The 27,723-nt window shown below is 44.1% G+C and overlaps 1 protein-coding gene across 3 annotated transcripts; it reads left to right on the forward strand.

Annotated features, from left to right (window-relative positions):
- Positions 1–8,956: 8,956 nt before the first annotated feature.
- On the forward strand, positions 8,957–27,468 carry LOC109755504 (two pore calcium channel protein 1). 3 transcript variants are annotated; one of them, XR_012205133.1, is made up of 25 exons: positions 8,988–9,429; positions 10,144–10,287; positions 10,515–10,622; positions 11,039–11,134; positions 11,720–11,829; positions 12,347–12,407; positions 12,835–13,001; positions 13,087–13,192; positions 13,314–13,391; positions 14,197–14,258; positions 16,630–16,702; positions 17,041–17,106; positions 17,456–17,596; positions 18,258–18,315; positions 19,446–19,553; positions 24,319–24,382; positions 24,863–25,031; positions 25,292–25,356; positions 25,769–25,859; positions 26,005–26,091; positions 26,389–26,460; positions 26,543–26,583; positions 26,667–26,758; positions 27,032–27,358; positions 27,426–27,468. XR_012205133.1 is itself a non-coding variant. In XM_020314431.3 (24 exons), the coding sequence occupies exons 1-23, from the start codon at positions 9,250–9,252 to the stop codon at positions 26,746–26,748; spliced, it is 2,229 nt and encodes a 742-aa protein (XP_020170020.1). In that variant the 5' UTR covers positions 8,957–9,249; the 3' UTR covers positions 26,749–26,758; positions 27,023–27,447. The 3 variants fall into 3 exon arrangements, 2 of the variants coding, with proteins under 2 accessions (XP_020170020.1, XP_040260091.1); XM_020314431.3 differs by having other exon boundaries at positions 8,957–9,429; positions 27,023–27,447; XM_040404157.3 differs by having other exon boundaries at positions 27,032–27,447.
- The last annotated feature ends 255 nt before the right edge of the window (positions 27,469–27,723 follow it).

Genomic DNA, 27,723 nt, shown 5'->3' on the forward strand with positions numbered 1-27,723 from the left:
AGATGAACACTTAATTTTGTCGTGCCATCGTGCACGTGTGTAGCGCTTAACTCTATTTAAACTGCCCTTTTATAGTCCTCCGGGTTATGTTTGATCATCTGCTTTCCTTAAGTTTAAAGAGCTGTCTTTAATTGTCCTGCATAGAAAACAAATCACAAGTCTCTAGGCGGCTTACCGCATGGAGTCATATATTTTACATATAACCCAGAATATGAATCAAAGTCATAAAAAACCGGCTCTCAATTATATCTTCGAGATAACCATAACAGCATACCTGCAAGCCTTCAAGTACACTTCCGGGTTATGTAACCCGAATAATGAAGGTTGAGAACTCAACTCCGGTTCACTAGCACATATAATGCTTATTATGTGCTATCAACATTATTAATCAAGGTTAAGCCGGTGGAATAAGAACCACCCTTGAATACTTTTGATATCATCAAAAGAACTGGTTTGCAAACCAAGAGATCTCAACAGTTTAGGGGCTTCTGATTCGAATACGACCAGAGAACCGTCCCAAAGGGGTTAAGCTAAGATTCGAATGCGATCATATAGCCCCCAGTGGCTTTGGCGTTGCCGATCAAGAGGGTACCGGCAGCTATGTTCTCTTTGGTTCGAATACAACCTATGTTTGAACAGGAAGCCCCCAAATGACCTTGAGAGTTGTTTAACGACGCTGATTCGAATATGATCCACGTCGGTTCTCAAAGGGGGTTGAGCTATGATTCAAATATGATCAAGAAAAACTCCCCAATGAGCTCGGCGATATGCCAATCAAGTGGGTATCGACAGCTATGTTCTCTTTGGTTCGAATACGACCTATGTTTGAACAGGAAGCCCCCAAGTGATCATATTTTTAACGGCTAGATTCGAATACGATCATAAGCCGGACCAACCTCCAAGTGACCATGTAATATTACAATGAAAATAACAATGATACATTTACCTTTGGAGGAAAAAAGGACAAAGGTCCTGCTTTATTATTTATCACAATATATACATGGCTATAGAATATGCACATTATGAGAGCCGGTGGCTCAAGTGTAATAAGGCCGAAGCTGAGCTATGTTCCACGGCCGGCGGGTCTCCTCCTCCGACTTACGTGAATCTTTGTGCTCCCGAACATCGATAAGGTAGTATGACCCGTTGTGCAAGTTCTTGCTGACCACAAAGGGCCCTTCCCAAGGTGGGGATAGCTTGTGTGCATCTGTTTGATCCTGGATGAGCCGGAGCACCAAATCACCTTCCTGAAAGGTCCTGGACTTAACCCGGCGGCTGTGATAGCGGCGCAGGTCTTGTTGGTAAATCGCCGAGCGAGCTGCTGCTACGTCACGTTGTTCGTCCAACAAGTTAAGAGCATCTTGACGCGCCTACTCATTATCCGCCTCGACATAAGCCGCCACTCGAGGCGAGTCATGACGGATGTCGCTAGGGAGGACCGCCTCAGCTCCGTAAACCATGAAGAAAGGTGTGTAACCCATAGACCTGTTAGGAGTAGTATTGATGCTCCATAATACGGAAGGCAACTCCTCCACCCAACAACCCGGTGTCCGTTGCAAAGGGACCAAAAGTCGGGGCTTGATGCCCTTCAAGATTTCCTGATTGGCTCTCTCAGCTTGACCATTGGATTGAGGGTGAGCCACTGATGAAACATCAAGCCGAATATGCTCCCGTTGACAAAAATCCGCCATGGCGCCTTTAGATAGATTGGTACCATTGTCAGTTATAATGCTGTGTGGAAAACCAAAGCGAAATATCACCTTTTTCATGAACTGAACCGCCGTGGCTGCGTCACACTTACTAACTGGCCCTGCCTCAACCCACTTTGTGAACTTGTCAACTGCCACCAAGAGGTGGGTCTTCTTATCTTTGGACCTTTTGAAAGGCCCAACCATATCAAGCCCCCAGACTGCAAACGGCCAAGTGATTGGAATCATCCTCAACTCTTGAGCCGGCACGTGAGCCCGTCTTGAGAACTTCTGACAACCGTCACACTTACTGACCAAGTCCTCTGCATCAGCATGAGCCGTCAGCCAATAAAAACCATGACGAAAAGCCTTGGCCATAAGGGATTTTGAGCCGGCATGATGGCCATAATCCCCCTCGTGGATCTCACGTAAAATTTCTTGACCTTCCTCAGAGGAAACACAACGCTGAAAAGCTCCAGTGACACTGCGATGATGCAGCTCGCCATTGATAATTATCATTGACTTAGACCGCCGGGTTATTTGTCTGGCCAAAGTTTCATCCTCAGGCAATTCTCCCCGGGTCATGTAAGCCAAGTATGGCACTGTCCAATTTGGGATAACGTGGAGAGCCGCCACCAACTGTGCTCTGGGTCAGGAACAGCCAAGTCTTCCTCTATAGGCAACTTGACAGAAGGGTTATGCAGAATATCCAAGAAAGTATTAGGCGGCACCGGCTTTCGCTGAGAGCCCAGCCGGCTTAATGCATCAGCCGCCTCATTCTTTCTGCGATCGATGTGCTCTACTTGGTAACCCTGAAAATGTCCAGCAATGGCATCAACTTCGCGGCGATAGGCCGCCATGAGGGGGTCCTTGGAATCCCACTTGCCTGATACTTGTTGGGCCACTAAATCTGAGTCGCCAAAGCACCTTACCCGGCTTAAGCTCATCTCCTTAGCCATCCGAAGACCATGGAGCAAGGCCTCGTACTCAGCTGCATTGTTAGTACAGGGAAACATCAAACGTAGTACATAACAAAACTTGTCACCTTGAGGGGAAGCTAACACAACTCCAGCCCCCGAGCCCTCCAATTGCCTGGACCCGTCGAAGTGAATAGCCCAGTATGTATTATCCGGTTTCTCTTCAGGCACCTGCAGCTCTGTCCAATCGTTGATGAAATCCACCAATGCTTGAGATTTGATAGCAGTGTGTGGCACGTACTTTAGACCATGTGGCCCAAGTTCTATAGCCCACTTAGCAACTCTTCCTGTGGCTTCTCTGTTTTGGATGATATCTCCTAGGGGAGCAGAACTGACCACAGTGATAGGGTGGCCCTGGAAATAATGCTTAAGCTTCCGGCTTGCCATGAACACCCCATAAACAAGCTTCTGCCAATGTGGATACCGTTGTTTGGACTCAATGAGTACTTCGCTGACGTAGTAAACCGGCCGCTGAACCGGATGTTCCTTACCCGCTTCCTTACGCTCCACCACCACAGCCACACTGACGGCTCGTGTGTTAGCGGCTACATACAACAATAAAGGCTCCTTGTCGACAAGAGCAGCAAGGACTGGCGGCTCAGCTAGCTGTCTTTTCAAATCCTCAAAAGCAGCATTAGCAGCATCATTCCAGACAAAGTCATCTGTTTTCTTCATCATCTGATACAGTGGCATGGCCTTTTCACCCAACCGGCTTATAAACCGACTCAAAGCAGCGATGCGACCCGCCAGACGCTGGACGTCGTTTATGCACGCCGGCTTAGCCAGAGAGGTGATTGCCTTGATCTTCTCCGGGTTAGCTTCAATGCCTTTGTGAGAAACCAGAAAACCCAAGAGCTTTCCTGCAGGAACACCAAAAACACACTTGGCCGGGTTAAGCATCATCTTGTAGACCCGGAGATTATCAAAGGCCTCTCTCAGATCATCTATCAAGGTCTCCTTCTCTCTGGATTTGACCACGATATCATCCACATAGGCATGAACGTTGCGCCCAATCTGATTATGAAGACAATTCTGCACGCAACGCTGGTAAGTCGCCTGTGCACTCTTGAGCCCAAAAGGCATAGACACATAACAGAAGGCTCCGAAAGGAGTAATGAACGCCGTCTTCTCTTGGTCCTTAACTGCCATTTTGATCTGATGGTATCCAGAGTAAGCATCCAGGAAACTTAAACGCTCACAACCCGCCGTAGCATCAATAATTTGATCAATACGGGGGAGAGCAAAAGGATCAGCCGGACAAGCCTTGTTTAAATCCGTATAATCCACGCACATACGCCAGGTGCCGTTCTTCTTGAGTACGAGCACCGTGTTAGCTAACCATTCTGGATGAAAGACTTCAACGATGAACCCGGCCGCCAAGAGCCGGGCTACTTCCTCACCAATGGCTTTCCGCCTCTCCTCATTAAACCGCCGGAGGAATTGCCTGACCGGCTTAAATTTGGGATCAATGTTAAGAGTGTGCTCAGCGAGTTCTCTCGGTGCACCCGGCATGTCAGAAGGTTTCCATGCAAAGATGTCCCGGTTCTCACAGATGAACTTGATGAGCGCGCCTTCCTATTTGGGATCCAGATTGGCACTGATGCTGAACTGCTTAGATGAGTCACCTGGAACAAAGTCAACAAGTTTAGTCTCATCGGCTGACTTAAATTTCATTACCGGCTCATGCTCCGTGGTTGGCTTTTTCAAAGACGTCATATCTGCCGGGTCAACATTATCCTTGTAAAACTTCAACTCCTCTGTCGCACAAACAGATTCAGCGTAAGCAGCGTCTCCTTCCTCACACTCCAAGGCTATCTTTCGGCTGCCATGAACCGTAATGGTCCCATTGTGACCCGGCATCTTGAGCTGCAAATACACGTAACACGGCCGTGCCATGAACTTGGCGTAAGTCGGCCGCCCAAATAAAGCATGGTACGGGCTTCTTATTTTAACCACCTCAAAAGTCAGTTTTTCCGCCCTGTAGTTGTACTCATCTCCAAAGGCTACTTCCAGCTCGATCTTACCAACTGGATACGCCGACTTACCGGGCACCACCCCATGGAAAACAGTGTTGGACTGGTTGAGATTTTTATCAGTTAATCCCATACGACGGAAGGTCTCATAATAGAGGATGTTGATGCTACTGCCTCCGTCCATGAGCACCTTAGTGAATTTATACCCACCAACTTGAGGAGCCACCACCAAGGCCAGGTGACCTGGATTATCAACCCGGGGAGGGTGATCTTCCCTACTCCATACAATCGGCTGCTCAGACCACCGCAAGTAACGTGGAACCGCTGGCTCAACAGCGTTTACAGCCCTCTTATGAAGCTTCTGGTCTCGCTTGCATAAACTGGTGGTAAACACATGATACTGTCCACCGTTGAGCTGCTTTGGATGGGTCTGGTAACCCCCCTGCTGCTGCTGCTGATTACCCTGGCCAGATTGCTGATTAAAACCCCCTTGAAAATTCTGAGAATTGGAATTTGAGCCGCCGCCCGGGCCATGAAAGCCGCCGGCGCCTGAGCCGCCGCCCTGCCCATTGTTGACATTAAAAGCGTTGGAATTTTTGAAGGCTTTCATGATTGCGCAGTCTTTCCATAGATGAGTGGCCGGCTTCTCCCTATAGCCATGCCTTGGACAGGGCTCATTCAACAACTGCTCAAGTGTCGGGCCTGACCCGCCGGCTCGGGGAGGTGGTCTCCCCTTACGTCGGTGGTTGTTACCCTACGCATTGGCGTTGGCCACAAACTCCATACTGCCATCAGCCTTACGTTTGTTACCTCCCTGGTTCGCCGGGTTATGCTGAGGGCCCTTGCCATTGCCATTCTTCTTTCCTTCCCTGTCCTTTCATCATCAGACGCGGGATCCTTGGTACTATCAGAGTCAGCGTACTTGACCAGAGCCGCCATCAGCATACCCATATCATTGCAATCGCTCTTGAGCCGCCCAAGCTTCATCTTCAGGGGCGCAAAACGACAATTTTGCTCCAACATTAAGACTGCGGAGCCGGCATCCATCTTATCAGACGAATGTATTATCTCTTTGACCCGGCGAACCCAATGGGTTGTAGACTCGCCCTCTTGCTGCTTGCAGTTAGTCAAATCCACAATTGACATAGATTGCCTACATGTATCTTTGAAGTTTTGGATGAACCGGGCTTTTAGCTCTGCCCATGACCCGATAGAATTAGGCGGCAGTCCTTTCAACCAAGTGCGGGCAGTCCCATCCAACATCATGGTGAAGTATTTGGCCATTGCCGCTTCGCTGACCTCCAGCAACTCCATAGCCATCTCGTAGCTCTCGATCCATGCTCCGGGTTGTAAATCAGCCGTGTAATTAAGTACCTTCCTAGGTCCTTTGAAATCCTTGGGCAGACGTTCATTACGGAGAGCCGGCACCAGACAAGGGACACCTCCGGTCCTCGTAGGTATGCCCACCTCGATAGAAGCCGTCGGATAAACCGGGAGGGGCTGGTAAGCTGTCAGCTGAGCCGCCTGCTCCGCCTCTTGTCATGCTCTGTCATGGTCTACCGCATTAAAGGTTCCATTACGAGCCGGGCCGTGGCCAGCGGGCAAGTCACGGCGCCGGACGTTGCTTGAGCCGGTCGCTGAAGCCATGTGTCTGCTATAACTTGGGCTCCGGTTTGGACGAGGGGTTGAATGAATCCTGTCCCGGCTATATGAATATGCCTCCTGTTGCGCCAGAGACGTCTGAAGAAGTTCTCTGACCCGGCGGGTTTCGACCGCCGTCGGAGAGTCGCCCTCGACTGGGAGAGCCGCCAGTCGCGCCGCTGCAGCGATCATGTTTTCCAACGGGTTGGCATAATGACCCGGTGGTATTGGCACGTATTTAGGCGGGGTAGTGTTCACACGGGGAGGCCCCATCACTTGCGGCTGAACCGGCGTTCCAGCCCCGGGTGCCGTGGTTTCTGGCGGGTTACTGGGCCCTGCACCAGGCGTGTTGAAGAGGTTTCGAGGGTCGTAAATCGAAGGGAGTCGAGATTGAGCCTTCTGATGCCTCCTTCTCATGATCTCATTGGATGCGTTCTGATCCATCGTGAGCCGAAAAGACTGCGCTTGAATCAGCTGAGTCTGGGCGTCGAGAGCCGCCCGCTCTGCAGCCATCCTGATCCCTTCCGCTGCCAGATCTTCCTTTACTCTTGCTATATCCAGCTTTAACTGTGCCACCTCCGCATCATGTTGAGCTTGATCCGCTGGGACGACCGTAGCGGTTAACAGGGCCGTCATCTTATCTGTGAGATCCATTAGCACCTGAGCCGGCGAGTGCGCAGGGCCCCCTGCCCCAGCGGCAGGGTTTTGAACAGGTTGTGCACCGGCCATGAAGATTCCAACCCGGCTGGGCGGCTCAAAGGGGTCCGAAATACTTTCGCCATCGGAACAACCCCTGAGCCTGCCATCTTGAAGTTGATATAACGAGTTGGTCTCATCTGTGGACGACTCGCCGTCAGAGCGAGCGGCCGTCTCATCGCTAGATCCAGATCCTTCAGAGAGTCCTCCATGGACGCATCCCACGAAAGCACGCTTCAAGGCAGGCAGAGTCCGGGCGGGTCTCGCACGCTGAGCCGTCTCGATGAGGTCGGCGCAGAGGTCCGGCTCAGGGCCCGGCTCGCCAATCTTGCCAATGAAAACGTGGATTCCGCCGAAGGGGACCCGGTACCCGTACTCGATTGAGCCGGCGTCGGGGCCCCAGCTTGCATCGTCGATGTAGAGCTTGCCGCGACGACTCTTGGTCATCCGACCCACAGCGTATCCCTTGAGCCCTTCGAAGCTGCCCTTCAAGAACTCAAATCCACCGTGCGCTGGCCCCACGGTGGGCGCCAACTGTCGTGGAATTGTCACGGCAGATGTCCTCGTGCAAGGACTTAGTCGTGGAGCCATCGCAGCTAGGAAGCTTAAAGGGGTTAAACGGGACAAAGGACACGAGGATTATACTGGTTCGGCCCCTTATGCTGAAGGTAAAAGCCTACTCCAGTTGAGGTGGAATTACTTAGGGGTTCGATGACCAGGAGCTAAACCGCTCTGCCTGGCTATCGATCTGATCTTACTTGTCCTGAACCGCCGCCGGGTCGTCCCTTTATATAGAAAGGTTAACGCCCAGCGGCTCTCAGAGTCCCGGCCGGCTCATAAACTGTGTCCGGCTTGGACTCTTAACTATTCTTGCCTTTCACTACAAGTCATGCCACAACGGCGGTTTACCACTACGGGCCTTAAGTCGCCTCTGGGCCTTAGACCTATTACTAAACCGCCATCCTTAACCTGTCCTTGGGCTTCTGAATGAAGAGCTGTCACAACGTAACCCGGCCCATCTCGAGCGGGTTACACCAGTAGCTATATCCTCAACAATGGGTCTAGTTGTTGTTATCTGAGCTATTTGGTTAGCTCGAAATCGAGCTACTTTTGAGAAAAAAAATGATCAAATCTCTTTTGAGATTGTGTGTACTGCTTGCTCCTTTTTGTTGTATTGGGCAGGTCTCTAGAAAGAAGGCGATGCGAAGACGATGCAGAGTGGAATCGAGATGATCTGTGCAAGGACGATGAACTTGATGAGGCTATGTGACGCTGCCCAGAAGCCAATTGGAGAAGGCCGAGTCTAAACTTTGACGATGCTTGCTGCTGGAGTTCATTGGTGGTCCTGCGATCTGCTTGGAGCTTTGCTTTTGTCCAACGTTATTGGTAGCTCGTCTTAGCCTGTTGCTTTTGCCAATGTCGTGGACTTTATTTGCGCCCTGAACCACTGCTTTCCTGTGTTTTAATAGGGCTAGTTTGATCATGGTGCTGCTAGGTTTTCGCTACATAGCAGCTATTTCAATATCGGGCGGTTGAACAATGTCGGGTTTTTTAGCAGTGCATTGAACTCGCTTTCCCTTCCTTTTTCCCGTTTTATGTAAGACTTTCGTTCTCATTAATGGAAATGGGTTAGCCCGGTTAAAAAAGAAAACTTTGCTAGCAAAATTGCATCATGGCATTACACATGGCGCCCATACGTACAAACCTAATCATGGCAACACAAATTCAACCTCACGCTTCTTGGTCGGAGTCTTAAGATTCGTAGCAATGCTGTCTGCCTCCACTGTTCGAGAATTTTTTGCGCACCTGTAACAGCCACGTCACCACGAGAACGGGCATGCAAAATTCTTCTCGACGATAATGTCCCGCAGACATCACCATCTGACCCCCAGCTGTGCCGAAAGCTACCCCCGCGCAAACGACCTGTACGGCCGTCCACCGTCAAAGCCAAACACCAAACACCGGCGTCCACCAATGAGCTACCGGGCGCTCGTGCCCCGTCTCCCTCCTGCTGTCGGTCCACGCGCTAATCCCAACGGGATTACGGGCGACCTGTGCTTCGTATGCGGCCAGTCGAGATGGCCGCAACGTGGTCGACTACTACCTGAACACGATCCGTTCCGGTTACTTCTAATCGCACTCCCCCATTTGGCCATTTCCACACAACACTTGTTTAAACTAATCCACTTCCGCCTCCGCTTCGGGTTCCACTTCCGCTCGTAGCTTCAGCCTTCAGATCTCCGGTTGCATCTCAGTCTAGCCAGGGGGAGAGAGATGAGCGAAGCGGAGGCGCCTCTCATCACCGAGGAGGCGGCGGAGCGCGGCCTGGCGTCCTCCGGCAGTCGCCGCCTCAGCGACGGGGCCGGCGGGCAGGGCTCCAGGAAGTACCGCAGGCGGTCGGACGCGCTAGCCTATGGCGACCGTTACCAGAAGGCGGCCGCTCTCGTCGACCTCGTCGGTTCCCAGTCCACCTCTCTTGCCTCTCTCTCGCTCCGCTGGTCCTCTGCTCCACTTTGCCCTGTTTCGCTGAGCGAACAGCTACGCTGTTTGCTGTAGACCGCAACTGGGAATTCAGATGCTCGAGCCTCCAGGGGCTTTGTGCTGTTGGTTGTTGTGACTGGCGACTGTGAGTGAGGTGGCGTAGGAATGGTGTTTGATGGATTGTCGGCCCTAGCTTAGCATGCTGATTTGGTGCCGAGGTCCACGTGGCCGCGGCTGTCGTGCGGTCCGTGCGGAGATGGTTAGGAAGCAGATGTGCTGCTTGATGTTATTTCCCCCTTTTTCTTCTTTGTTTGGGACTCGGCTGGTTCGTGAGTGTTAGATGCTTATTATCTATCTGATGAAGTGCCAAAACATGTTACGAATTGATCTAATATTTTACATTATGGAATTTGACATTGTATAGTGTTGTCATATTTCATAGACATCCTTACACCAAGGGCCTTAGTACAGTAAGTCCCATTTTCTCTTGCAAGGAAATCAGGGTAACCGAATCTTCCCCTGAAAGCTAGGCTGCACTTATCAGACTATGTTGCACAACCTTTCTTTTGGGAAGAATATTTGTTGGAGCTTCTATGCTGTTATGAAACGGACTGTTCATCTGTTTTTTTTTTTGGCATCTTTTGACTTACTCGATAGTCTAATTAGTAATTACAATTATTTTGGCAGGCAGAAGATGGTGTTGGTATCCCTGAGGATGTCTTGAATGATACGAGGTTCGGGAGGGCAATGAGTTTCTATTTTGTGTATCTCCGGTTGGACTGGCTGTGGTCACTTAACCTGTTTGCTTTGATTCTTTTGAATTTTCTCGAGGTTAGTTCTTTTTTTCTTTCTTATAGTCACGAGGTTAGTTCTCAGAAAGTGGAATCTGTATATTATTTTGTATAGGTTCTTTAGGTCAAGATTGACGTTGTATTATTCTAACAGTGACCAGGCATCTTAAGTGCGGAAACTTTCCATGGTCAAAATAAAGAACAAATTAGGCACAGTCTCATGATTCCCATATGGTATTGATGTGAGTTCTTTCGTTTGCATTTCAGAAGCCTCTATGGTGCCGGAAAGATGCTCTACAGGCTTGCGATCAAAGGGATCTTTACTTTCTCGGGCAGTTGCCATACTTCAGCACAACTGAATCACTCATCTACGAGGTGCGGCTTTATTCATAAGGGTAGTATTTCTATGCTCGCTCCAAACCTTAATTACAGAAATCTTAAAGCAGGTCAGTAGTACATTAGTAAGTCAAGCCCTCAAGTTGCTTTGAGAATTGCACTTCCCATTTTTATGGAGAATATCAATGCAACCTGAAAATAGGTGAAATGATCTTGGCTGCTAAAAAATCTGTTCAATTTTGAGGTGTTTTGCAGAATTAGTTGCATCAGGTCATATGTATTGTAGTGGATTCTGCTACCTGAATTCTGTTATCCTCGAATTTGTATGATTGGAGCTATCCTATCATAATATGAAATGTGCATGTCTTGATCGAAAAGCATGTAGTGGCCTAGATGGAGAACTGAAAACCTGAATCTGATGTATTGATCTGTAAATGGTTCTTTTTAAATTTCAGGGGCTTACACTTGTTATTCTTGTAATGGATATCTTTTGTCCACTTTCTTATGAAGGCCTAAATATTTTCTGGAGGAGCACCACGAATAAGTTGAAGGTAACAACTCTGCCTTTTCGGAAGCACATAATTGTTCAATACATCCCTGCAAATATCAGAGAACTTAGAAGACCTAATAATTCACAGGAGGTGGCTTAGTGAATGTTGTTTCAATGCACCGTGAAAGATGCATGGCAAATAGAGGCCAATAACTTGCTTTTATATAGGCCCAAGTTTAGATTACTGCAGAAATAATGGAAGATGGGAAATTTTTCCGACAAAATGACACTGAACATTTCTGGCTGTTCTTCCTTATAATACAGTGAGGAACAAGGAGAAATAGTTACTACTTGTTAGATACGATAAGTTGGAGTATATATGGTTGACTGAGTGAAGATTTCATTAGGAAACTATATGTTGGTAAACATGAGCTGAAGTTCAAATTTTAATTGCGCTTTCCCTTTTTTGTACATTAATTATATTATTTTGCATGCACACTTCTCACAGTTTAGGTCCTTGCAAATTTTGACAGTCTATTTTCAAACTTGAATTTATTTTATTTTATTAGACTACCTTGCTGTGTTAGATGTGTGATTTTGCTTTCTAGTTCACTATGGCTTACACATTTTTCTGCTCTACCTGTAGATTCTTCTTCTCTTCATCTTAGCATGCGACATACTGGTGTTTGCCTTTAGTTCCCAACCTTTCAGATTAGCTCCATACATCCGCGTAGTGTTTCTAATCATGACTATCAGGTATGAAGCGTTTTGTTTGTTCCAGACTGCTGGTACCTTACTGAACACAGTGAGAAGGTCCTATCTGAACCGGCTATACCTCTTTGTCATTTTCCATACACTTCATTAATAAATACTAGATACCCCAAAGTGAGTTCTGCAAAAAGATCCATCTGAGTCCATATATGTTATATTATTTGCATACTGTTTCTTTACGTAAGAAAGGTATATTGCATAAACTAAGGACTCCAATGATATATTTTCATAACACTTGTATTGATGTATCTAAGAATAATTAATGAGGTATATTGATGATGATAAATTATTGTAATAGGTACGTACGCACACACGCACGCACACACAGGATGAACTTAAGTCATTAAAGCTGGTGTGTATGCTAAACTGCTTCTCTATACAATGTATGAAAAAAGAATATTTGATTTGATTGTGAGCTTAGATATATACTGATTTTTATCTAACAAATGTCATATACTATGAGTTTAACAGATAGATTAACGTGTTCTTCTGTCTGCAATAGGGAATTGCGAATGTGTGCTATCACACTGGCCGGTCTTATTGGGACATACCTCAATGTCTTGGTAAGGTTATATCTATACACAAAATTCTACACGCCTATGCATTGTAAGACGTGCAAGGATTAACAAATTTACTCCAGGACAAGTCATTACAAATTTTATCCATTGAAGTCATGAGGATCTTTCATTAATTATCATCAATGTATGGAGTAAAGGGTGTGTGGCACATGCAGTTGAGTTGTGTGGTGGACACAGGGTGGGTGGTTAATTGCACATCTTTGCTTGTAGTGCTTTGCTGTGGCAAATATAATTTTCAATTATACCTCTTCTGGTCTAATATGGAGGAGATACCAGCAGCTAATATGCTCATCTATTATGTCTATTTACTTTAACACACAACGATTCCTGTGTGTTTGCATGTTCACATAATGTTTGCAATCCATTATCTGTTCAGTTTGATGTATAACCTTAGATCATCTATGTCATGTAGGCCCTCTCTCTGTTGTTCCTCTTATTTGCAAGCTGGCTAGCTTACGTAACATTTGAGGACACTCCACAAGGGAAGACCATTTTTACATCATACGGTGTAACACTGTATCAGATGTTTGTCCTCTTCACCACCTCCAATAATCCTGATGTATGGGTGCCTGCTTACAAGTAAGATGGCTATCAATATTTCTGATGTGTTTATGATAATGGCAGTCGACACACATTCAAGTTCACCTTACATATTTTGGAGCAGGATATCCCGCTGGTATTCCCTATTTTTCATCGTCTACGTGCTTTTGGGAGTTTACTTCCTGACAAATTTGATTCTTGCTGTCATCTATGATAGCTTTAAGGAGCAGGTACATTTTTTACCTGTGTCCTATCTCTTCGCTTTTACTATACTCTTTACCTCTGAATCTTGTCTATTCTTCTGGCTAATAGTAAATACAACAATAACATGGCATTCATTTGGTGATACAGTTCGCAAAGCAACTTGTTCAGGTGGACTCTATCAGGAAAAATATATTACAGAAGGCATTTGATCTTATCGATACCAACGTGAGTGTTCTGTTATTATGTTTTCTTGGACACTGATGTACTATTTTTTAGCAAATGTATTTTGGTAAACTTCCTATATAATTTAGAATGGCTGGTGGTGTTCAAGTGACCCTTTTCTAGAATATAGTTAAATCACTTGAATCGTCAGTTTGGAGAATTCAACTAGGTCAAGTTCCTGTTGGGTTCCACCCAATTACGTTTTCTCATTTTGTACGTTTTGAAGAATCCCCCCCCCCCCCCCCCCCCCCCTCACCACCAGCACCACCAAAATGTTTCTGGACCATGTTTAAGTTAACCCAAATATTCTTCAGGAAAAAAAGGAAATAGCAAAACTATTTTTTGTGTGAAGATTCCAATAGTTCGTATTTGGTGTTCATGTTGTTTTAAATAATTTTTTCCCAATTGTTATCGCAATATCATGACAATTTATAAACAATGTCCATTCACAGCAAATGTTCCGTTAATTCGAATGAAGTGTTCTATCAATTCATATCAGCTGTTTTCTTACTAATTTGGGGGAAATGTTCTAGCATTGAAAAAAATAACGTGTGAGCTACTTTATAAAGTCACTGGTGAATCAGAAATTGACACATGGAATAAGAATAAGCTAAAACTACCACTAAATATTAAGGCTGCCATAATACAAAAATAAATTGAAATATGTCTAATGTGAACTGACGAGGGAAGGTGGGTAATATATTCACTTTAGTAGTTACACATTGCTGTTAGTGCCAACTCATGTTTGTGTTCATTCAATGTTGTATTTCAAGTCTGTTGTTGATCTTGCCTGTTGTTTGTACATCAGAATCGGGGTTATCTCGACAGGGAACAGTGCATATCATTGCTTAATGAGCTGAACAAGTACAGGTAACTGAAGTTCCCTCATACATTACACTGTATGTTTGTATCAAATCACTTTCTACATTATATTGTTCATCAGTAAGTCTTTTTGATGATCTTCAATTATTATTTTTCTCTTGAGAAAACTCAAAAGCCTTGCGGGTGCATTGATAGAAAGAAGAGTTTGTACAAGCCCTAAGAATGCAACACCCGATAATTACAACGTGACGGCTCTAAACGCTAGAAACAGCCATCACCGGAAGCAAAGCCGCAAGACCCTTGCGCCCGCTGTTGCCCATTGCCCAGCTTTCATCTTGATTGTGTCTGCTTTGGGTCTTCTTATACATGCCTAGGATCACCAATTGGTGTAGAGGCATGGTGGCCAAGACCAACTTGACCAAGGTGAGGCAACCTGCCTTCGTCATCATGGACGCCCTTTAGTTGGGGAGGCGATCCATGATCCTGTCGACCAAGGGCTGGAGTGCCACACTCGAGGGCTTCTTGAGCCCTAGGGAAGGTAGCAGACTTCATAACTTATGCCGCCTCATGGGCCTCCTCCTCTGAACAACTGATGGGGGACACTGAGCACTTTCATAGTTGGTGTGCAACCCCTATGCATTCCCGAAGAGCGCAAGCAAGTTGCAAACGATAGAATGCTCCTCCATACCCAGGAGGCAGAAGATGACGACTTCGTCTGCATAAACGAGACAGTAGTTATCAGGTCGCGGGGCGCGAAGCCAAGGAGCAACCCGAACTCTCTGGCCCTAGCAAAGAACCTGTTGAAAGCATCAATCACCAACACAAACAACATAAGGGAGAGTGTCTCGCCCTGACGCAGGCCCTTGCTGCCAAACCGAAGGCCCCGGTTCGCCGTTGAGCATCACTCGTGCTACTTGAGGGTACAGTAGGAAGTCAATCCACTCACGGAAGCGTGGGCCAAAACCTATCCCGCGAAGCACTTTGAAGCGGAGAGCCCACAACCCAAAAAACCGAGTCGAACGTATGGACGGTATCCAGCTTTAGCATGGCTCATGGCTCACCCAGCCGCTGCAAATATCTCGCCGTTTGCTGAATGAACATTAAGTTATCATGAATGCAACATTTCCTGATGAACGCGCACTGTTTCTCCTCAACCAGCGCCCCTAGCCTCGGCGACAGCTGGATGGCTAGCTTCTTTGCCACCAGCTTGGCAAAGATGTGGATGAGACTAATGTGGCGGTAGTCTCCAAGGGATAACATAAACATAGGTAGGCGGTAATCTCGGCGACAACACTACGTTTCTACTCATCACATTGCCAGAAGAATCTAGGCCGATAGAAATCTGATCTTTTCAACACCCCCTAGGGTCTTCAAAGAACGATAACATAAACATATGTAGGCTTGTAAGGACAGCATTAATAAAAGTCAAACTAGTGCTCTAAGACATGCCCTCGCCATTCCAGCTGCTAAGTTTTTTTTGAACCGGTCTTCGATGATCTTCCATTCTTTATTAGTGATTTTTCCATAATGAATGGGTATCCCAAGATAACTAAATGGAAGAGAACCAGTCGTGAATCAAATAATTGCCTATACTCACTCCACATCTTTGGCTTTGCCAAAGCAGAAAAGCTCACTTGTGGAAGTTAATTTTGAGACCCGAAAGTTGCTTGAAAAGGCAAATAATTAATTGCATAGTCAAAACTTTCACTAAATCATGCTCCATAAGATGATAGTGTCATCAGCATACTGTAGAACCGACACACCACCTTCAACAAGGTGTGGAATCAGACCACCAACTTGGCCATCCTCCTTAGCTCTTGCAATGAGAACTGCGAGCATGTCGGCTACGATGTTAAAAAGGATTAGTGACATAGGATCCCCACTGCCGCACCCCTTCCGGGTTTGGAAATTATGACTAATGTCATCGTTAACCTTTACCCAAATGCTACCACATTGGACAAAACTCGCCACCTGTTGACGCTAGTCAGACGTGAAACTGATATGCGCGAAGCTTATTGTAGAAAAGGCCAGTTGACTTTATCGTAAGCCTTTTTGAAGTCCACTTTAAAAATAACTCCGTCGAGTTTCTTGGAGTGGAGTTCGTGAATAGTTTCGTGTAGGACAACCACTCCCTCCAGAATGTGTCGTCCTTGCACGAAGGCTGTTTGCGCTGGTCGAACAACAGAATGAGCAATAGTGAATACCCTATTAGTTCGAACTTCCGCAAAAAGATCTAAAGCTTACGTTCATCAAACAGTTTGGCCTAAAATACTCAGTTCGTACCTCACCCTCCTTTTTCTGGAAGCAACGTGATAATACCAAAGTTGAGACCAAACAAGTATTGAGATATTTTCATATTCTTTTGTTGCTAGCTCCTCTGCCAGCTATGGCTATCATATAACTTATTTCACTTTCGTAGGTCCTTACCAAAAACCTCAAGGGAAGATTTTGAATTAATTTTCGCCGAGCTTGATCGAAGTGGTGATTTCAAGGTATGTGTTCTTCTTATGTTCAGTTGGCATGTTTTGCTTTTGTGAAGTCAGCAAGTACATAATATTGTTTAGTATTGTGTTGAAGAAAGAATGACATATTCATAATGTTGCTTGCTCCAACTGATGGTACATGCAAATACAAGAGTTGGTGCATTGCAATCTGAATTTAGAGTTTCTGTTAAGATTTACAAATGCCTGAACCTTGGTCAATAGTTGCAAGGAACTGAGCTTAGCTTTGTTGGTGGGAGGCGGGGGTGTACTCCCTCACCGCCCATGTCTGAGTCCTCTTCAACTCAGATTTTGGTGCCTATTTGTTCTAATTTATTTATCTTGTCCAGGTTACCTCCGAAGAATTTGCTGACCTATGCAATACCATTGCAATAAAATTTCAGAAAGAACCACCGGTATATTGTTCTTACTTTGGCATTCATGATCCCATACATTTTCTGTGTTACAAAAATGATGCGGTTACTGATGTACACCTTTGGCTGTTAATTTTAATCTAGTATTTCAGTAAAAGTTCTAGAACTGCAATTGAAGAATACCAATTAGACTTTTAAGGATAATCTGCCTGTTGTGTAAATATATGAACGGTGAAAATTGGAAAGGTGTGATTAGCAAGGATATAAATTTATTTTGTACCAGGGGTAGTAATAGTTTGAAATTTAAATATATTTTTATTTTATGTTAATACCGTGTTACTGTAACCAACATTCTGAATTATTTGACTCGGTGTTGTACGCATGTTTGCAGCCGTCTTATCTGGAAAAGTTCCCATTCTACCATTCACCACTTTGTGGGAGGTTGAAATCTTTTGTGCGGAGCCGCGTCTTTGAGTACATTATTGTTTTTGTTCTTCTGATAAACCTAGTTGCCGTCATTATCGAAACAACGGTATGAACTCTTTTACATTTACAAAATTTTGAATCAACAGTTGTGTTTTATAAATGCTATACTTGGTGGTGTGACATGATGATTGACAAATAAATATGATATGTGATCTATGATGGGCATATATCTGATAGGTAGAACCATAATATTTTCAATTCTCGCAACTTATGCACCGAAGTCTTGTGAAAAAGAAAGATCAATGCTCTTGGTCCAATACAGTAAAAGAAAAAACAATTCTTCACATTAGCTGGGAGCAAGTGTTGCAGCATTATTCATTAACTACGGTTTCCAAATTGGAATATTTTTTTGTTAGAAATGATGGACTTATGAGAAGAAGCCTGATTTGTTAACAACGGTATTAATTAAAAATTGGCACGACATGAGCTTTGTTAATTATAGGACTTTCGGTATTTTGTAAGTGAAAAAGTTATAACTGTTGGGAGTCCTATTTGTGAGCAAAAATAATAATCAAAATGAAGTTTGAAGTAGCTATTTTTTCTTCATTTCTTACTGTCCGCTCTCGTGTGCATGTTTGCTAAGTGATGACTAGTTGGCAGCATAACTGTTTGCAACCCACCATCCTCTTACAACTAAAAATCAAAACTATTGAACTTACAATTGCAAACTATCCCTGACAATCTCTTTGCTAATGTGATATTTGCAGCTTGATATAGAAAACAGCTCCTCACAGGAAACGTGGCAGGAAGTAGAGTTCTTTCTTGGTAAGGATCTTGTGGTGACATTGTTTCAACAGTTCTATGTAAGCAGCATTATGATTTTATCTGATGAATTTATACCTAATATGACTTCCGCTGGGAAGTATATCATGTCCTAGAAAGGACGCTGTCAAACGTTTCTCTGACGTTGACTATTAATATATTGAAATTGGATAGGTGAAAATAATACTATTAGATCTATCGTGAAGAATATTACTGCAATAGCATAATTTTATTTTTCTCTGACATATTTATATGAAAAGTAATGGTAGAAGTTGCACAATGGAGACCGTGCCTATGTCCAAAGTGTCATTTATTTCCGAATAAAAGGTGTACATTATCTGATTCCAACATACTTGAATAACATATATTATCATCTTGTTGGCTTCCAAAACCATCTCAACCTTTTTCCCTTTTACTAGCAGTTTCTTTTCCAGGTAGAATGCCATATGTAAGCATCTTTGTGTTGCTCCAAGTTTAGGCTGTAATGGTGTTCTACATAATTCATATGGAAGCATGTTTAGTCACAAATTCACAATGGGTGTAAGGTTCAAAACGAGCAGAACTTGAGCAAGCCATTTTTATCCCGGTGGAATGTCGTACTTAAGCATCTTTGTGTTGCTCCAAGTTTAGGCTGTAATGGTGTACTGCATGATTCATATCGAACCTTGGTTAGTCACACTGGTTGTAAGGTACAAAACGAGCAGAACTGGAGCAAGTCATATATTGGAATATCAGAATTTAAACGAACCAATATCGTAATTGTATCATATATTGGAGTGATGTATTCTCAAAAGTAAATTAAGTTATGAAAGATGAACTCGATCTAGAGGCCACCTCTTTTAGTAGAACTTTAGTGCATTAATGCCTAGAGCATATGCTAGCAGTGGCCTAAAAAGTGTGGCAGTACATATTAGCCTTAGCTTGTATTCTGCAGAATCACACTTCCCCGCCACATTTGCTTGGTGCATATGTTGCACGGCAACACTTGGACTTCACATCACACTTCTTTCATCATTGTCCCCTTTCTTCTTTCCTGTTGGCACCTCACCAGTCAGTTAACATATTTTATTGATGGTTTTTTCATCTTCCTGGAAAATTTATATTGAGATGTTAATCGAAGTAATATTTTGCAGGATGGATTTATGTAGCCGAGATGGCACTGAAAATATTTTCATTAGGATTTGGTGCTTATTGGATGGAAGGCCAAAACAAATTTGATTTTGTGCTTACTTGGACTATATGTAAGTTTATCACACGTTCTCTCATCAGATGAGCTTAAACCCACTTCTTCTGAGGAAATTTTATTCGGTTTCTTCTATCGATACCTTTTATCTTGTATTGTTAAGAAAAACATGTAACGCCCACGATGCGGCTATATCTCCCACGTGTCGAGGCACGACTTAGAGGCATAACTGCATAGTGGTTTTGTCGCAAGAAGAGTCATCTTCACACAATCCCATGTAATGAACAAGAATGGGATAAAGAGTTGGCTTACAATCGCCACTTCACATAATACATAAATATAATTCATACATCATCCAAAATACACACATAGACCGACTACGGTCAAAATCCAAATGAAAATAAGATAACCCCAAATGCTAGATCCCCGATCGTCCCAACTGGGCTCCACTACTGATCATCAGGAAAAGACACATAGTAACGACCACGTTCCTCATCGAACTCCCACTTGAGGTCGATCTCATCAACTGCACTGGCATCGTCGGCACCTGCAATTGTTTTGGTAGAATCTGTGAGTCACGAGGACTCAGCGATCTCACACCCGCGAGATCAAGACTATTTAAGCTTATAGGAAAGGATGGTGTAATGAGGTGGAGCTGCAGCAGACAATAAGCATATATGGTGGCTAACATACACAAAAGAGAGCGAGAAGAGAAGCAACGGAACGGTCGTCATCTAGTAATGACCAAGAAGTGATCCTGAACTCCTACTTACGTTCATGCATAACTCAAACCGTGTTCACTTCCCGGACTCCGCCAAAAAGAGACCATCACGGGTACACACACAGTTGATGTATTTTAACTGGGTCAAGTGACAAATTCTTTACAACCGGACATTAACAAATTCCCATCTGCCTCATAACCGCGGGCACGGCTTTCGAAAGATAGTACCCTGCAGGGGTGTCCCAACTTAGCCCATCATAAGCTCTCACGGTCAACGAAGGATAAACCTTCTCCCGGAAAGACCCGATCAATCTCGGAATCCCGGTTTACAAGACATTTCGACAATGGTAAAACAAGACCAGCAAAGCTGCCCGAATGTGCCGACAAATCCCGATAGGAGCTGCACATATCTCGTTCTCAGGGCACACCGGATGAGCAGTCCGTACAACTAAAACCAATCCTCGAGTTTCCCCAAGGTGGCGCTGCAAAGGGCTCTAGTTTGGACCAGCACTCAGAGGAACACTGGCCCGGGGGGTTTAAATAAAGATGACCCTCGGGCTCGCGAAAACCCGAGGGAAAAGGCTTAGGCGGCAAATGGTAAAACCAAAGTTTGGCCTTGCTGGAGGAGTTTTATTCAAGGCGAACTGTCAAGGGGGTCCCATAAATCACCCAACCGCGTAAGGAACGCAAACTCAAGGAACATAATACCGGTGAGATGGAAACTAGTGCGGCAAGAGTGGAACAAAACACCAGGCATAAGGCCGAGCCTTCCACCCTTTACCAAATATATATAGATGCATTAATATAATAAGAGATATTGTGATATCCCAAAATATCCATGTTCCAACATGGAACCAACTTCATCTTCACCTGCAACTAGCAACGCTATAAGAAGGGCTGAGCAAAAGCGGTAACTTAGCCAAACAACGGTTTGCTAGGAAAGGATGGTTAGAGGCTGACATGGCAATATGGGAGGCATGATATAGCAAGTGGTAGGTAGTGCAGCATGGCAATAGAGCGAACAACTAGCAAAACAAAGATAGAAGTGATTTTGAGGGTATGGTCATCTTGCCTGCAAGGTTCTCAGAGTTGTCGAAAGCTTGATCCTCGTAAGCGTACTCAACAGGTTCCTCGTTCACGAAATCGTCTCCCGGCTCTACCCAAGACAAGAACACAAGCAATGGAACCACAATCAATCACGGGAAATGCACAAGCAACATGATGCAAAACATGTATGATATGCAAGATATGATATGCCATGCATATGCGTGCTCCGGAAGAAAAATGATGAACAAGGCAGTAACTTGGCAAACCAAGCATGCCACTGGAAAGATGAGATGATTTCGGTTGAAATCGATATAAATATCACCGGAAACGGATGCACGGTTTGCAAATGGCAAGCAAAACAAAAATGACACGAATCTGCGATTAACAGCATGATAGCACTTAAAATGCAACAAGTAACAATGCTACAACACTTCAACATTGCAACAAAGCATATGGCAGTAATCTACAGGAGATGCTTGACAAAAAATGAACACTGAGCTACGGCTAGATCACACCACAGCAGGTTCAAACAAGCATGGAAAAAGTGCAAAAGATAACAGCTTCACAGACTTGGTGAAATTACTGGACATGACTGAAACAGCATCAGGTAGCAATGTTCAGAGCACGAAATCAACATGCTACAGGAACTTAACATGGCAAAACAAGGCATGGCAGTATTCTACTAAATGCATATGACAAAAGTCCCTTACTGACCATAAGCCAAAAAGGATCAGAAGATATGATGGCACCCATGTAAACATAGCAAGTTTCGTTAACAGGTTTCAGACTTAGCAGAAAATAGAGCATGACAGAAACAATAATATGAAGGCATCTTGGTGAGCTTGATGCACTCACCACAAAGCAATGCATGACCAAACAAGTATACCTACAGCAAGATGGCATGTTTATGAAGCTATCCATGGCAAGAGCAAATACATAGCATGTATGGATCAACTACAACAAGCTTGACAAAATTGAATTACACGTAAACAATCTGCCAGAAATATTTTTTAGCAAAAGTAGAGCAAGATTGAGTCATGATATGGCACTCCATAATTGCAAACAAGGGCAGGAATGGATCAATTACAACAATAGCTACAAAACATCCTTACTGAACATCTCCAAAATATGCATGGATCTCTCTGTAGCATCAAGTTTACATGGCAACAAAATAACAGCAGAGAAAGACTTAGAGAAATCACTAAGTCTCTGAAATCAGAAACATTACGGAGCCTAGTTTGCATGCTTGTGCTAGTCACCACAGAGATCACAAAAAATACATGGCATACACCACTGGAAAGATGGCATGGCATACAACAAAACACATGTAGAGCTCATGCCCATAAGATGCACAGATTAAATGCAACAAAAATAACAAATCACCAAGTTCTGATAAGTAACAGCCGATAACAGCAACTAGCACTCTTGCACCAGAGATTTGGGCATCAAGATGAACTCAAATGAGTATGGTGCAATGGAATAAAATGAAGAGCATCACGAGACGAACAAATCGATATATTACACGCGCGAAACGGAGCTATATGCAGAGAGTTGTGATGCTATGAACAGGTACACATATTGTGAAAATAAAAGACTTGGAAATATTTCGGGGGATCTCGGGGTCAACCTGAGGGTTGACTGGATCGGGATCTCGGCTCGGGCTCGGCTGTTCGAGCTCGCCGGAGCGAGGGACGCCGGCGTCGGGCGAGGAGGCGGAGCGGCGCGGGGAGGCGGCGGCGACCGGCGTCGAGGGCGGCTCCCTCGGGGCGCGGCGGAGGCGGGGCACGGCGAGGCGACGGCGGCGGGGCACGGCGGCGCCGGCGCAGGAGGCGGAGCGGCGTGGGGAACGAAGGGCGGCGGCGGCTCAGGTGCACGGGCCCGCGGGGCGGCGTACGGGAGCCGGCCACGGGCCTGGCGGGCCGCGGCGCGGGAGCCGGCGGGGAACGCCACGTGGCGCTGCGCGGCTGGCCGGGCGGCGGCGGCGACTGTCCGGCGGCGGAGAGGGAGCGGGGCTAGGGTTGGACTGCGAACGTATTTCGGGAGGGATGCATATATATAGCTAGAGGGAGCTAGGAGAGTCCAAATGAGGTGCGGTTTTCGCCCACACGATCGTGATCGAACGACCTAGAGCATGGAAGAGAGTTTGGTGGGTTTTGGGCTGTTTGGAGAGGGTTTTTTGCTGCAACACACAGAAGGCATCTGCGGTTACCCGGTTAACCGTTGGAGTACCAAACGACCTCCAAATGGAACAAAATTTGACCGGTGGTCCACCGGTGGTATACCAAGGCCACTTGACAAGCCTCAGTCCATTCCGAGAACGTTTGACACTCGCTCACGAAAGAAAACAAGAGGGGTGCGCCGGAGGAGATGGGAGCGCCGGATTGCAAAACGGACAACGGGGAAAATGTTCGGATTCATGAGACGAACACGTATGCAAATGCAATGCACATGATGACATGATATGAAATGCATGACATGAACAAAATACAAAACGACAAACAAAACCCGACCACGAAGGGAATATCATAACACATAGCCGGAAATGGCAAGAGTTGGAGTTACAAATATGGAAAGTTACATGCGGGGTGTTACAAAACATCTGCACTAAGAATATTTTGGTTCAAACAGGAGGAATCAGATCCTTTTCACAACTCTATAGGATTCATAAAAAAAAAAGAAACTACATCTAGTAATTGTGTATACAAGATTATGGAAACCATATGATCGAGCATAATTGATTCACCATTGATCAGAGTCATCAACTTACAAATCAATATGCATGATCCAAAGAAATATGATGCATAGTTCTTGTTAAAGTTAAGCTTTTGTCTATCCTGGAGCTGTATCGTTCCTCCATGCAAGCACTGAAAATAAGTTGACAGCTACTCCCTCCGTAACTTAATATAAAACGTTTTTTGACACTGTAACGTCTTATATTAGGTTACGGAGGGAGTACTATTGTTTGAGTATTTCATATCTTTAATAACTTTTCAATGGAAGCTAGTATATCTTACATTATATTCTTGTAGTCATCTAACATATGATTCCCTTGTAGTTATTGGAGAGACTCTAACGTTTGCCTTCCCGTCAAAGCTTCCCTTTCTTTCAAATGGAGAATGGTAATTTTCACTGTTTCGGATGCATTACTTTCCAAATTTTAGTCAAGTCATCATACGTATCGATAAATATTTCCATTCCAGTATCCTGTATGCTCTTCTTATTTAAATTCTGGAACAAAAATGAATGACCTCCATGTGCCTTATGAGGTCAAAACCCAGCCCTAAACCTCATGCTCTATGATAATGGCCCACAAGGCTAGAACCAGTTCAACTAAACTAAAGTATGCTTCTTGGTATGACGGCGATTTTGGAATATGTAATTTGATTCCACTGTAACAAGAAACTGCAAGCAGAAATACAACCCCCTGAGATATATGTAGTGATGTTGAGCCGTACTTGTTGGAATTACCATTTCAACATTTAGCTACTTTGAAATGTTTCGAGCTATCACATCTGAAAGAATCTGACATTATCTTGTTTGCTCAATCTTTGCGATCTTGCGGTCAGATATGTAACTTTCATTTGATGTTTGCCCAACAGGATTCGGTATCTTCTCCTTGGAAGGGTGTTGCGCTTAACAAGAATTTTGCTGCAAGTTCAACGTTTCAGAGCGTTTGTTGCAACATTCTTTACCCTGATGTCTAGTTTGATGCCATATTTGGGGATAGTATTCTGTGTTCTTTGCATGTACTGCTCCCTTGGTTTGCAGGTTAGAATGTTTGCACATTAAGTTTAAGATTCAGTTTGTTCTTTGGACAATGATCCACCTACATACAATAGTTTGTTATTTGTGCCAGTGATTGCTATTTTTTCTTTCTTTGTTCACAGCTTACCCATGCACTAATTACTACTGTTGTTTGAGTTGAACTTATCCTGATCTGAACTGGACACCTTCACTGTTAAAATATCATTAGCACTTTTGACATGTTACTATTTGTGAACTGATAGCTTAGTCTGTTTCATTTGCAGATTTTTGGGGGCATTGTGTATGCTGGAAACCCAACACTAGAAGAAACGGACCTCTTCAATAATGAGTATCCTTGTTTGTTCTTCTTCCACTGTTGGGATTCCACTAGGAATTTTACAGTTTCTTGTGGCCAATGATTCAAATACGTCGTTGCTAACCTCTGTAACTGGCGCTTACTGGCCGTCCTAGCTTGGATTGGTAATATAATGTCAGTCTGAAAGAGATGTTTTCAAATTTTCATATGAATTGACATGAAACAACAATTCAATGCTCATATAAAACAAAAAAAGAACACAATAATATGAGCAAAAATATATGTTATAAATAAATATCAAGCCAGAATAGATAATGCACTCGGCTGGTAACCGCCAAGTTACCGGCTAGCCCACTACTTGCCTTGCTATGCTAAACCTAAAGCATGCTTTTGAAATGTATCTGTTTCACATAATTCTTGCATTTTTTCCCCTTGACATATTCAGCTATCTTCTTTTTAACTTCAATGACTATCCAAGTGGTATGGTCACTCTGTTCAATTTGTTAGTGATGGGCAATTGGCAAGTATGGATGGAGGTAAGAATATTCTCCGTTCTATTAAATGAATTAAAGTGGTCAGGATTGTCTTCCTAATCAATGCGAAGACATCTGGTAAAAATACTGAACAGAATTTTGTATTTGCTAACCTGTGTTTCTTTATCTTTCTTTCTAATACTTTCAGAGTTATTGGCAACTGACTGGAAGTTCTTGGAGCCTGATTTATTTTGTCAGCTTTTACCTTATTTCAATATTACTACTGCTTAATCTGGTAAGATCTTAAATAGATCCTCATTTTTTTGTTCATCCAGTAACATGCATGACATAAGTTTCTAACTTCGCATAATTTTAGATTTTGAATGACTGACCTGTGCATGGCTAGAACTTTGTTGAGAAGTGGATATTTCCAAGAATTGTACTCCCTCCGATCTAAAATAAGTGTCGCAGTTTTGAACTGGGTTTAGTTCAAAACTGCGACACTTTTTATAGATCGGAGGTAGTAGCTCATTATATGTTATTAGATGTTTAGTTACTGATTATAAATTTTGTATTTCTTTTATCTTCGTAGATTGTAGCATTTGTGTTGGAGGCATTTTTTGCTGAGATGGAACTGGAGAAAGGTGAAGAGGTTGATATCCAGGTGAGAATGAGATGAATATTTAAGCTACTTTTTATCCGGATTGAAAGAGCTGATATTTTAGGACACTCTCCATCACCTGCAGAATTCTACATCTGGAGGAATAAAGAAACGCCGGTCTATGCGGTAATGTAGATCTTGTTATTTTCTATTATTATATATGAACATACGGTGGCAGGCTTTGCGGTCTTATCATTTATGTGTTGTAGTGTGAGGTCAAAGGGTACGATGGTTGATATTCTTCTGCACCATATGCTGAGCAATGAACTTGATGGATCTCAAAACTCTTGAACAATGACTGGTATTATCCTGCTTCTCACTCAGAACTTCCATATAATTGTGCTAAAATAATCAAATTCATGAAGTTAGATGTTTTTAGTGTATGATATTATCCATGCCAGACACTAGCTCATTTCTAGTGTTTGCTATTTGTTAATGTCTTTTTACTAAATGTCTTACTGGATAGGTGCCTGGCATTAGTTTGCCTACATCATTTTCACGATTACATCGGTGCTGCCCCCTCATTGTGCTTTAATGGTTATAACTCTTGGTTTTTTTTATTCAGTTCTGCTAGGATGGAAGCAAGAAAATACACGAACGCTTACAACCAGTATATTCCCAAGCACGGAGTATGTAGCAGCCGCGATAAATTTCTGAGTAGTGCTGCAACGCACTCGATTTGCTTCCTCTTTCAGAATCAAGAAATACATCGAATATGCGTATTTGTATCTGGTCGATTTGATACTGCTGTCTGTCAGTCTGGTAGAGTTTTATACACACTCCGTCTCAGTCAACATACCAACAAGCAACTATAGAAGAGTTCAAGTCACCACTTCAAAGTGTAGTCAGCAACTTGTATAAAACAAAAGGAACTGTACTGGAAATCAATATGATACTACAGGCTCTGGTACTTTTTTCTGTAACTAATCTTATATCAGTTGAAATACTATCAATATATGATACTACAGGCTCTGGTACATTTTTCTGTAACTGATCTTATATCAGTTGAAATACTGGGATTCTGTTTTTTTTAGAAGAAAAGGGCACCACGCCCCAGCTCCATTTCATTCCAGAAATGAAACATAAAGTTCCGAGAGCTACATAGAAGACCGCGGAGGAACGGCAGACAAACCGCCTCAGCCACAACGCAGACAAACGCGCAAAACAAAGTGCAGAAAGCAAAAAACTAGTGCTCTAGCCTATTACACTGTTAAAGACGCAAGTTCATCAGTTCTTAGCAATCACAGCCCTCCTCATTCTAGGTAT

The sequence above is a fragment of the Aegilops tauschii genome, chromosome 3, assembly GCF_002575655.3.
Source record: "Aegilops tauschii subsp. strangulata cultivar AL8/78 chromosome 3, Aet v6.0, whole genome shotgun sequence".
In the NCBI taxonomy this organism is placed as follows: domain Eukaryota; kingdom Viridiplantae; phylum Streptophyta; class Magnoliopsida; order Poales; family Poaceae; genus Aegilops; species Aegilops tauschii.